General features: G+C 31.4%; 1 protein-coding gene across 13 annotated transcripts in view; it reads left to right on the top strand.

The window, feature by feature from the left end:
• Positions 1–13,986, top strand: part of LOC122567085 (protein scalloped) — a 325,787-nt gene that overhangs the window by 284,312 nt on the left and 27,489 nt on the right. For all 13 annotated transcript variants that reach the window (XM_043725268.1, XM_043725263.1, XM_043725265.1 and 10 more), the window contains one exon: positions 8,210–8,340. In XM_043725268.1, the coding sequence (XP_043581203.1) occupies positions 8,210–8,340 (131 nt within the window). The remainder of the gene's footprint in view (positions 1–8,209; positions 8,341–13,986) is intronic.

Raw genomic sequence — 13,986 nt, 5'->3', positions numbered from 1 at the left:
ACTTGTAGAATTAATTTCGTAAAGTATATTCAATATAACTTACGCCACGCTAAATTACAATACATATATTTGACAACGTTATAGTAGATTAAATTACAGCTTATAAGCAATTTTTTATATAGAAATGTTTTTATATATTTACCACTATAAATATATAAAATTCTACCACATTATTGATTACTATCAAATTTATATGAAAGTAACTAGATGACAATTAGAGAAAGTAACAATTATTATCAATGTATTCCTAAAGGGAATGAAAAAAAAAAGAAAAAAATTTAATTTAACTCACAAAATTCTTCGGATAAAACTTATCAGAAATGACAAAACGTTCAATTTATTTAACTTATTTAAGGAAAGTGGGATCTAAAAGTCATTAATATAATATTAAACCTATTATTTGTATAATTTCTTGTAGATATAACAAGTGTATTTAATTTTTGTAATACTTTTTAATAACAATGAAATTGAATAAATTGTATTACGCATGAATAGTATATGTCTTAGTATGCGTCAAGAAATTTCGTGGAGTTAACTAATGCTTTAATATTTGATTTATCTTTGCTATAATATTTTATATTTAAGGGGTGTTTGTAGACTTTTACGACTGACTGTACACTCGTATACCTACTTATTTTTATCATATCATTTCATACCATATACTTGTCCTCAGGCCAATTTTTACTCGGACTCGTGATAACGATATCTGATGAAGAAATTATAATTAAAATTCATTCTTATATAGAGCATTTGGATGTTCAATCTACGATTCAGTGAATAACCGTCAACCGGCAAAAGAATGTTCTTTTGCACTTTTATTTTACTAAAGTGGAGAAAGAGCGAGCATTCGCTTGCTTAATTTAAACCCACCTAAACGCACTTTAACACGTTACCTGCCATGAGAAGCACAAGGTAATATAATGCACGGAGGATCCACCACAATAGCAGCGAGTATGAACAATTGATTCTCAAACACTGCAAGTTTCAATAGCCAGGGAAAGTATGAATCAGCGTATGATTCACATGAACTTTAATGCAAACTTCAACTATGTGGGTCACATAAATTATATGTTGTTTCTCAGCAAAAAGACAGCGAAGAGGTACGGCTTTCCAAAAAAATACATTCATTGACACTTAAATCGCTATTCTATTCAAGGATAGGACATTTCCAGCCAGAAGAAACCAGATATTTATGATTATTGCGACAGTTAAAATATTAGTGTGTGTAAATATTAAACAAAGAATTAACTTTGAGGAATAGAATTATAAATTCTAAATATTCTCGACAAGCTATTCGCTGAAAAATTGGTCAAATCTAAACGGAAATCTCAAGAAAATGATCGTTTCAATACACCAAACCCGAGAAAAGACAAATAAACTCGAAGTAGCTCCTTTGTAACATGGTTTTCCACGCGGATCCAATTCGATGCGAGCAACCCCCGTTCGAAGAATGTTCGGCCTTCAAAAACAGAAGAGGAACGCGACCAGTAGCGGCGCGTGGTTCATAGCGGGCCATTTAACGGTCTTTGCGAAATTGAGTCATCACGCGGTTCGCCTGGAATCTCGAATATTTTCCTTCCGATGCTTCAGAGTTCTCCGTAACCTTCCCCCGTCTGTTTTCCCCTTTGCCATGCCACCCTCTCGCCATCTCTCTTACGATGTCCGCTTCCTCTCCTTTGCCAACAACCACCATCACTCTATTCGAGACGTCTTCGAGGATGTTCGAGTTGTCCGTAAGATATCGGCCAATGAAATGGAAGAACGAACGACTTGAACCAAGTCAAGTATGAAGAATAATCATGAAATGTGGAAGAAGTATTTTTTCACTCGAGTATTTTTGTGCATTTATGAAAAATTTAAGGACAAGAGACTGTATAGAATATACGTAAGAAATATCTAATTTCTGTCTCTATTTAGGTTCAGAGCATTTCAATACTATTTTACTTTCGATATCATTGGTATTTTAGTCTTTCTTTCGTATTTCTATAGAAAACCGAACTTTTAAATATCTTTTATAATATAAATTCGTATCCGAAAGACACAAAAATCAATGAAAAAATTCCGATTTTCCTAAAAATACAACATCTCAATTCATCTATAATTCACTTTAATTTCGTTGAATATTTCTCGAAAAAGTTTCTCTTCGAAAGTTCCAATAAAATGTTGCACTTTATCTAAACATATAATATCTCAATTCGCTCATAATAATTCACGATAATCCCACTCAAAGAAACATAGAAATTCTTGAAAAAACTAAATCGTTGTCTAATTTTAAATTTTTGCTTATCATTTGTCACCAGTTTCCCCCACAACATAAATTTCAATTAAAGAAACTCAATTCCTTACCAAACAACCACATTAATATATTTTAATTTTGTTCAATAGAAATCCCAGTCCCACAATCGAGTGAGTCCCTTAAGTAACAATTTCTATAATTATAACATTAAAAATTAACGATAGGGAAAAATCAATTTTAATTATGGCAGTTTTAATCTTTAGAAATATAAATATGATATATTTTATTTGTAACAAAAATGAAATTATGTATATATAAAAAGACCATTCATCTTTCACGATTAACAGGTTAAAAGTACCAAATTTCCTAGAAATATATCTCAGTCCAGCCATAATATTCACCGCAAATCTATCCAAAGAATCATCAAAAGCTCTTCTAAAAGATAAATCTACCTGTTCCATCGAACATTCGTGTCTATACATCGACTAAAGAACATCCGTAAACTTTCTCGCGAATCGAAAACGTTGGAAATGAATCGGTTGGCCGATTGAAAAATGGCCTCGATCGATGGAATCTCAATGGGACAATCCAGCGGGAAATGACAAGCGATATTCGATCATGAAACGTAATCTAAGAGGTAGGAACAAAAACAAACGAGAGAGAATAGAAACGGAGGGTGGCGGGGGTGAACGATGAATTGATTTCCAGCCGATTGAATCGAGTAAATGGCATTCTATGTGGCACCTTATCGTTGCTTAGATTTCACAGCCGTTAAGATTTTACGGCCGTGCTCATAAAACCGGCGCCAGACGACATCAAACGTGTCGTAATTGAAATAACGTTTACCATGCAGTAATCAGGATCACGTCACTTCATTTCGATAAACAGCTGTGGTCAAAAGAAAGTTTAAAATTGGAACTTGCTAATATGAGTATTAGTAACTCTGTACTAGACACTCTTCACCATGTTAATATTATTATTTTGGTAGTCTATTCTTCATTTACGTCTATGCATCGCTCTTGCAGAATAGAATTTCGTTTTCTAAAATTATAATAAAATAATACTTTTAAAACTTTATTTCGATCGTTGCTGCGCACACCGTTGCTCCGACGAATTCCTCGTTTGCCGTTCGTTGAGATTCTCTGATATACCGTAATGTCGAGACTAATTCAATAAGATGGATTTTAAATTGTTTTGCGCACGATTTATCGATATTGATCCTAGATATGTATAGATTAAGATATAGAATAAGATACTGAAGCAATGTTGAAGTAAAGAAATATATATATATATATACAGAGAGAGAGAGAGAGAGAGAGAGAAAGAGAGAGAGAGAAAGAGAGAGAGAGAGAGAACATTTGTATTGGTTCTGACAAAAATAATATTATTTTCAAAATTGTTGTGTAAAAAGTACTTGAAAGAAAGTTAATCTAACTAAAGTTAGTTAAAAAAAGTTGTTTTAGTTTATTCCTATTTGATGTAAAATTGTACAATTTTAAAAAAATAGTATATAACCTACAACTTGCAACTTGCAAGTAGTCTTACAGTACAGTATAGTCTTACAATCTTTTGCAAGTTCTAAGTTATATCATTAATATTATGAGTTTACCTTGGTGTTACTAATTTGATGTTATTTGCAGTTTACAAGCGATCATAGCAAAATCATTGCTGCGCCTATATTACAAATTAATTAACTAAGTAGAATTTGTTTATAACTTTTTTTCTAGCCTTATTACAAATCTAAGTTTGTAGCGTTTCACAAGTTTTATTGCTTTCGTTACAAAAACACAAAAAATACTTGAAACTGTGTATTCAGAATGCCATGTTGATTCCGTACGCATATACTATACTACGCGTATGCTACGCGTAGGACAAAAGATCATACATATTACAATAACGATTTTTATACATAACAATAAGTAGACTACGGATATTTGTGCAAATTGGTATTTTTGTAAACATAATTTACAAAATGAAACTTATAACTAGGTAAGGATATTAGATAGGGTTTCATTTATTAAACATTGTAAAAGATACTGTACTTTAAATATCTAATATATTTCTATATATTACGTGCATTCTGTACACTTCCTTGTCTTTAAATTTCTCATAAATGCATAAAAACCCGCAGTCTAATGATAAGTAATAAGGAGATTGAAGAAATTTGATACTTAAGAAATTTGTTAAAAATAAAAAGACACGTTTAGATTGGATCTAAAATGAATAGGGTTAAAATAACTATAAGTAATTTATAAATTCTAAAGTGCACTTTTAAATCGCATAACCCCTTTTATAACTGTTAATCCTAACAATAATAATTGTTAATCCCAATTATTATTGTGATAATCATCAACTCAAAATCAAAGGATGACGAACAGAGTAATATAAAAGAAGGGGCACCTGTTTCACAATTTTTCTAATATTGAAATAACGATTCTTGTCTCTCGAATCTCGGACGAATCGAAATCATGGAACAAACGACGCACGTGGGGCGACGTGAAATATTTAATCGTAAATACATGGAAGCGCGCGGTGGCAATCGAATTTTTTTTACGATTTCACACGGCTCAATAAACCGTGATAACATCACTGTATTATTTCGGGGACACGAACGCAAAAGAGCGCCACTCGATTCAATCGACCGATTTCCATTATGAAAAACAGAGAAAAAAATCGAACAAAAGGAAAACGAAAAGGGGGAGAGAGGAAAAAGCGATCAACACTGGCACGATTCAACACAAAAAGAGAAAAGGTCGTTTAAACGCGCAAATAGAACGTCCGCCGCTCATTGTCGAGCGAAAGACCCTTCCGCGTTTTCATCGGCCCTCAAAAACTGGATGCAGCCTACACTCGAATTAATTCGAGTTCACATGCGTCCAACAGTTTCCCCGATTTTGCTATGAAACAATATCTTCGTACCATCGTTTCTTATTTTCTTTTTAGATTTCTACACGACGCTCCTTTTTCTTAGTATCGCGCCAAATAATGAATAATCTTGTTTCTATAGAATTATATCTTCTATAGAGTTAATACTAAACATTAACTTGCCCATGTATATTTTTCATATGCCGCAACAATGACGTAACTGAAAATTTGTAGTTTTTTAGTTTCTTAGTTATTTGTACACTGATCATTCGAGTTTGTACTCTGCTATGACAATGAAAAATTCGCTCATGTATTTCTTCAATAAAGATGTACAATTCAAACAAGAAACGTAGTTCGCATTAAATAAAACTGTCTCAGAAGTCAAACTAAATAACTCCATTTTTTGTTATTACTTTCCCAATTTCATTATGTAAATATATGATTAATATTCAACTTTGAAGGAACAAATGACTTGCTATATATAATTTCTATAACACATGTAATGATAAATTTCAAAAATTTAAAATTTTTTAAACTGTGCGTGTAATATCATTTATTTTCTCAAATGATGGAGCTCTGACTTCCGAACGTGACTTTTATCAAATGATAAAAGGCTTTAACTTTTGGCGAGGTTCAATGCAGAAAGACGACGAGCTTTCGGAAAGAACTGGTTGCTGAGTAAAATTGAAGGTGCAATCTTTGCCGACTAGTGGAATTCATGAAAGGGCGCGGAATTGATCTCGATGCATTTGAAAGTTTCCTCTTTTCCAGGTTAATTGATTTGAGTTTATAAAGCAAATGGGTAATATTCCTATTGAATTTTCTTTGATTAAGAGCGTAGTTTTTTGAAAACTGTTTCCATGTTCCTATCCTTAACTGGTATAATTGAATCATGGATTGGATTTGAGCTAAGTTACTTAACACTAATGACCGATTTTAAATTCCGGATTAAAAATTCTATAAATTCAGTATTGTCACTTTTTCTCACTTTAATTCTCGCAACGTTTCCTACAATATACATATATTCAATTTGTCAATATCTATCCTTCTTTCATTTCTTCTAAAAAACATATTACATACATGCGTAAGTACATATATGTACTTTACATATGTACTCACGTCTATCGGGATCGGTCATTTGACCGATTGAAATTTTCATATTCTATTATAAATAGCTAGTATCTTAGCAAGAAGGAAAAAAGCAAGACGTATAGAGAAACTACAATTTCTTATATACGTACAATGTGTTAAATAAAATGTTAAAGTAAAATGTTAAACGGTAATAAAGCCACGAAGATTTGTTGTAGATGTAAGAAATATATTTGTGGAAAATATACACTGGACAAATGCTGGACAATGAATTTTGCACTTTATTGCTAAATAAAAACGAAAACAATTAAGATAGTGAAGCTATTAAACAGTAAAAAAGTAAAAGAAGCTGCACGAATATTATTTATTCTTCCGTCTCTAAAATTATGTAAATGTTATTTTACTTACTGATCATTAATTTTTAGTTTTTATTTATAATTAATTAAAATGGAAAGAATAATAAAATTTGAATTTGTCATCTAAATATTATTTTTGTCTTCTTATTGGATGTGCTAAATCCGACTGTTACTTACATCTAATTAAAAAAAAGGTAACTTTTAATAAAATTAAAATACTGGTATTTAGCCATGATCATTTGACCGGTTCGGTAGTAATAGGCATGCATATATAAATTGTTGATAGTTTTAGTACTAATTTTAGGATATTTCATTTCAATTCATCATGTTGATTAATGTTGATTGATGAAATGAAACGAATGAAATTTTAACCATGAATTTTTTTTTTATTTTTATTGAAAGTGAATGGAAATATTTCTCTTAATGGTTACATAATGTATTATGATAATGACATTGAGAAATATTGTAGAAATTTTTGGAATTGTGTACAAGTTTATGATGGTAAAAGAATTAGGATTGAACATAAATGATCAATGGCTTGCCTATGAGAGTTTTATTTGTATTCTGTATGTTGGACGATAAATCTTTATTATATAAAATGCAGAATATAGACGATAAATAAAACGATGCACGCTCAACTGAAATAATTAAATCCCCAAACTATGACTAGGGAAACAGTGACTAAACAAAGTACAGTCGAATCTCGGTAACTCGAACCTCAAAGGAAGGACTAAAATCTTGAAGTTGTAGAAATTCCGACTTATCGAAATTTTAGAGTAAAGGAGGTTTAACGAACGAAACTTCGACATATAGAAGCTTCATATGAAGGCACAATTACATTCACCTTTTCAAAAAGCGTTAGAATTTTAAGATTCCTGTTAGAACTCATTTTATTGAATGTACATAAATTCAAAAGTAAAAGACGTGGCAGATGACAGCAATTATATGTTGTATTGACGAAAAACGATTAACTTCCATGGATATGCACGTAGCTGGAAAGCAAATAAATAGGCATAAGGCTTGTGTCGTCTTATGTTTTCCACCTTATGCTATGTTGAGACAATTCTAACAGTGGGGAAGCAAGGATGCAATATCGAATTGCAGAAACAGGAACGATAGAAGTTCAACTTATAAAGATGAATTTAGAGTTGCAAAAGTCTGGCTATTCTAAACTCGAATTATAGAGGTAAAATAATGCAGAATAGCATATAATTCGAATTAAAGTAAGTTTTATTTCAACTTTTAGAATTGTTCGTAGCGAAGTGGAAGGGAATGGAAAAAATTGTAATCTTCTTATGGAAGTTTGACTTATCGAGTTATTTGACGTATCGACTTCGAACATTTTCATAGTATCAAATTTTTATAATCATATGAAAGTACTATTACATCATAAGAAATTTAATATATGTATCTATACTTAAACGCAGTTAATTAATATATAAATGCTATAACAAATACGAGTGCCGAATGATGTGTCGATACTTTTTACAGCCACTGTATGTCATCTATAACTGTATGATCCAACGATACTACCTGAGAGTTAGGATGATTAACTCTAATAATTTAATTATTACTTTAGTTTACATATTCTATAAATTTGAAATGAGTCAAAAATTAAGAACAAATGCAGTTTTCTAATCGCTTATTTTTTTGTGCTTTTCAGGTCGAAACGAGCTGATTGCTCGTTACATCAAACTGAGGACAGGCAAGACGAGAACGCGAAAGCAGGTCTCTTCGCACATACAAGTGCTTGCTAGGCGAAAACTTCGCGAGATCCAAGCGAAACTCAAAGTGGTGAGTACCATGTGTTTTTCTTACACTTTTATTTTCATTTTCCGTTCATTTTTTCATTTACATATATCTATATCTAATAAACGCGTAACAACAATATCAAACATTTTTATCGGCACTTGTATACTCTTTACAAAGGTAAAACGTAATCATTTTGTTTAAGCAGTAATAACAAAATTTATTATTTCTGATTGTTTAAAAATGAATATTCGTATTACTATTAAATATTCGTAGTATTATTTTTGAAACGAGAAAATATAGTACTAAAAATGATTATCTTTGTTTGTTCAGAGAAATTAATAATAAAAAGTGTCATTTTTATTTGTTTAAGAAGAATTATTAAAAATTATTACTTATATTATCTGGCGATGAAACATTTGAAACATAATTTTATTTAGCTTTATATACACTACCACTCAGAAGCATTCGAATATATGGAAATTAAATGTGAACAATAGAAAAATAATATTTGATATATGACAAATTTTTAGAAGGCTATTCTACATTAAAATTATCTATTGCAATATTTATGAATAAGATGTTCGAGTTAAACATCGATTTATGGATGTGTTTAAAGGAAGAAACACTGCAGAATAAGGTGAAAAGTAAAATTATTTTGACAATTTTGTTCGAGCAAACAGTGCAAGTAAATTAATTTATATTTTGCCGTGATGTATTGAAACGTGACAAAGATTGTTGAACCAATTTTATCAATCTTCCTGTTATATTTCTTTTCGAAGGATATGCTGCAGCTTTTACATTAACAATAGTACATAATTAATGTGAAATCAAAACAAAAATATTTAAGAAATATTATATAATCTAAATCCATGTGTGTCGCAGGGCATGTGAGGAAAAGTCAGTACGTTAGGATAAAAATATACAATATACCCCCTTTTAAAAGAAAACATTAATAAAAAGAATATCTTTTAGTAATTTAATTAAGTTGTCATTACTCTTTTTACTATACCAGATTTATAAAAAAAAAAAAACAAGGAAACAGAAAGCAATAATTTATAAAAATTATATAGATATATATAATTTGTAGAAATTTATTTATTAAAAAATAATAACAATTTTTAACCTTAGATTTAGGATGTTTCGTAACACATTGAGACATGGAGTACATTCTAAATAATGGATCAATTATTGCTCCAATGCATGACATTTCTATAATTTACATACAAAAATCAATCTTTCGCATTATAATGTTTTATAATGGTTACATAACGCTATAATACCATTCAGAAAACAAACAATTAAGGTAATGAAACTACCTATAAGGTAGTTTATAAAAATTAAAGAAGCGTTTAAATATTTCTGAGCAAAAACAGAGACGAAGACTACCTACGCGAAACAGAACATGATTTATAACATATAGATCATATTTTAATTTTATAAGGAAGAAATTTTATGTGAACATTTAAAATGTAATGATATTTAACACAAAGGAAACATCTCTTATTCGGTTTTTGTACTATAGTAATTAATCCTGCTAATATTAAAAATATCCTTAGATTTTACGAAACTTCGTGAATTTATCAATTATTTAAGAAATGTTTTATTAATTCGAAACATTATTCTCCTTTTCAACTATGTTATGTGCATTAATACATTGTTGGCCGGAGATATATCAATATGTATTGTGTTACCTGAATGTTATTGAGCGGAAACATATTCCAACGTATTCAGAGAAAAATATGCAGTTAAAACCACCGTACGAAATTGTTATAATGTAAAATTCATAAAGTGTTTATCATTCATCTTCTATCATATTAGGTTTTCTCCTACCCTTTTATGTACACAAATTATAATATTATAATACTTATATAAAATTATAATGTTATAAACATAATTATGTTACCATTTAATTTTCAAAAATGTCGAGTTTTTTGGTGAAGAAGTTTTCGGTGAATTTTATGCAGATACTTTGATTATCCGAATGACAGTACTAATGATTCGGAAGATGATAGTCATTCAGAAAGTATATAGTTCTGATTCACTACGATATGAATATCAGACTAATAAAAAGACGTAAAACCTCCGTAATCGATTCTGATACTGAAAGTGAAAATGGCACTCATCGTGCTGGAGAATGCTCTTTTATTTTCATTGAAGACTGAATTGGAAATATTATACAGAAATTAAAATTGCATAAAAAATAACCGATCACAGGCTATTCTACATAAATTCTCCGGTCAACAATGTGTTAAGCAAGTACTCTCTTTTAAATAGATATCAGAAAAATTTATAAAAATGCATTTATTACATTTTTCTTCTGTCATTTTCATATACAATTATATGACTCTAATATCTAATTTTTGAAAACAGCACATCCACGCTCACGGCACTCGATATTTTCAATTTTTCCCGTCAGCTGATTCATTTCTCTTTCTCTCTCACTCTCTCTCTCTCTCTCTCTCTCTCCCTCTCTCTCTCTCTCCCTCTCTCTCTCCCTCCCTCTCTCTCTCTCTTCTTCCTTTTGCACAAATTTTTCTTTTTTATTTGCACCCGCAAACGATTCGGGTTGCTTCAGAATTAATTGTCAATAGAGAATTCGTTCGATCAAGAACGGCGTAAAGGGAGGTTTGTAGCGGAATAAATCACGCGTAAAAATGAACCCGGGCCCGTTTAATCAACAGCTGAATTATTAAAGCGATTTGGGAACAATTGCGCGGCTGTTAATAAATCACAGAACGCTGCGTTTGCCGCTTTCATTCGGCGATGAGGACCGTCGATATAAACCGGAGGAAAACAGAGAGACAGAGACAGAGACAGAGACAGAGAGAGAGAGAGAGAGAGAACCATGCAACACAGGATTGTTCGTACAGGGAACAGTCAATAGTGAATGCACAAATATAAAAAGAAGACAAAACGAACGTGTAAATTAAGCAATTCGACCGTGTTTTACGCAGTTAATCAGCACTAACGTATAGAGGCACGCGTTGCTGAAGCATGAGTTTATTTCCGGCTTCGATGTATCTGTCACGAGACGGTGGAAAAAAGCAGTTAATTTCAACTGAGAGGAATTTGTTTGCATACGTGATTTTGGAGAATCGATTTCGTTTTCATAATGAAGACAATTATAGGGAATAAATTATCATAAGAAATTAATAGAAATATTGTTATAAAGAAAATAAAACATTAAAAAAGGATTATAAATAATACAAGAAAAGAAATGAACAAACAATAGTTAATTTCAGCTCAGAATTGCATGATTTTAGAATCGGTTTCGTTTTCATAATGAAGGAACAGTTTGTCTTAAATTTAGTAACTGTAAAAAGTTTTTGAAAATATGATTATAGAGGAGATTTAATAGAGAATCGTTACAGAAGGTGTTTTCTAGTATATGAAAAAAGTGCAAAACGCGAAAAGTTTTTAATATTTCAATATATCTTGAAAAATGGAAAACGCTAAATAGTATATCATACGCATTAACCTAATACAAAAGTATCCCAAAAATCCCAAAATACTACGGATTTTATTTATGGAAAGGTGAAAACAAATAAAAATCATAAATCTTTTTGTGAAACTATTACAAAAAACAAACCTGACTACGTTAATTAGTAAACCGCAAAAAATGGGGATCAGAGTTACAAGTTGTCAAAAAATTTCAAAAAAAGCCTGGTGTGCACATCGAAACGCTTGAAGCTTTGTCGGAATTACAGAGCGACTGCATCTGGTACTGCAGTGGCCGCATACCGCGAGCATTATTCAGAGAAGCACCCGGTGGCAGGACAGGCCAGTGTGTGACGTAATTTTCTGGTTTCCGCGTTTCACGTGGGGTGTGAAACACCAGCCGGTGACCCTGCTTATACTACCCAACCGGAGGCCGATTTATTCCGCGAGAAAAGAATTTTTAGGCACAGTGTTTACGTTTCCTGTGGTCACACCTTATTTAATTTCCTACGCGGTCGAGCGGCCATTAAAGACCATTCGCGGCGAACCATACCGTCGCCGTATTTTTTCCAAAATTCGCCAGCGTTCTCTTATCAAAGTTCTCTGAACCACTGGAAACGACACCGTTAACTTCTGTGGAACACTAAAATTCTCCAAGTTTGCGGTATGATATCCTAGGACAATTGAAGAGTTCGTAGGATTTTTTTAGAGGATTATATGGAAATTGCCAATGAATAGCTTTAAAATGTTCGTTTATTGTTAAAGATAAAATGAATTTAAAAATGAAGCAAATACAAAGAGCTATGTTAGAATGAATTAATTGATTTTAGAATATTTTTCGTTGCATGAGCTCGTTTTAGTATACATTGAACTAAATACATAATGTGCATTCACTATTTAGAGATAATGTGTTCTGGACACAATCTATGCAGAACAAAATTATTATCTAATACAAAGATTTAAATGGGGAAGTTCTAATATAAATGTAAACATTTTACTAATTTTTTCATGCTTTATTTACAAAATTTATGTAACTTGTATGCTTATATTCATTATTCATACTTACATTAATTAGCTTCCTTACTATATTCTCACGACTTATGACTGAAGCTACATAATAAAATAATTAATAGGAATATTTTTTAGTTATTAGAGGCAATCAATAAGTAAATAATTTAACCGAACTAATAATTTTACAAACGATGACAAAACAGATTCATTCTTATTATTTACCCTATATATTTATAGTAATGTAGATATAAGAAAGTATTTATAGTAATGAAGTACATTTTTGTTGATTTTCTAATTTTAATGTCGTTTTATGATTAAACAGAAGAAGAACATGCATTGCGTTAGTAACACATTTGATAATAGGACACAAGTGAAATCTTATGAGTAAATTGTACAAATTACAAATTAATCTGATCATCGTATTCGACAAATCATAAAATGATAAATCGTAAAAACGAATTCTATATAACCTGTAACTTGCATCTTATTAATTTAATGATATTTACTGATGTTATAAGATACACAAGTTTACGTCTCGAAATAAGTAACTCGCTATTCTTCCTTCCTTACTGGAACTCGCCGAAAGAGTGAGAGAGCGGGGAATGAGTAAGAGGTCCGCACAAGCGAAAAGCTATAAATTTGCATCATTTAGTAGAAAACGAATAGAATATGTGTGATGCTGTCTCACTTTAGTATTAGCGATCCTGACGTGTTATACGCTCTTTTATGATTTGTCGCTATCTGGAGTCTCTCGCACGTTTTCCGTGTTCTTTCCTGCTCCGTTCGAGAAAAAAGTCAAGCCAAATAGTATACCTTTTTTTTTTTTTTTTAATTATATTGTTTATTTTTTAATTTTACAATTTGTCCAGTGGGACATTAGGTAAAATGTTATAACATATGATTGAATAGCATGTGGATGGTTACCCCCAGCGGGGTGCCATCTTCGCGTTTTTTAGTTTATATCCTTTATGAGATCAGCTGGGTGTTTCCTTTTTAGTCTTCTTTCTATTCTTGCGTTGATCGTTTCCGTAGCCAGCCTATTTGGGTGTGTTGTTATTCTTTCTCTGTACCTTTCCGCGTATCTGGTGATCTCCTCCTTGACCGTTGGTATTCCCAGGTCCTTCCGTATATCCTCGTTTCTAACGTACCATGGGGCGTTTACTATTGTTCTCAGAATTTTTGATTGTAATGTCTCTATTTTGTTTATATGGCTCTTTGCTGCTGTCCCCCATAGTGGTA

Source organism: Bombus pyrosoma, linkage group LG4 (assembly GCF_014825855.1).
Source record: "Bombus pyrosoma isolate SC7728 linkage group LG4, ASM1482585v1, whole genome shotgun sequence".
NCBI classification, from domain to species: Eukaryota; Metazoa; Arthropoda; class Insecta; order Hymenoptera; family Apidae; genus Bombus; species Bombus pyrosoma.
This window is presented reverse-complemented; position numbering and strand designations above follow the sequence as displayed.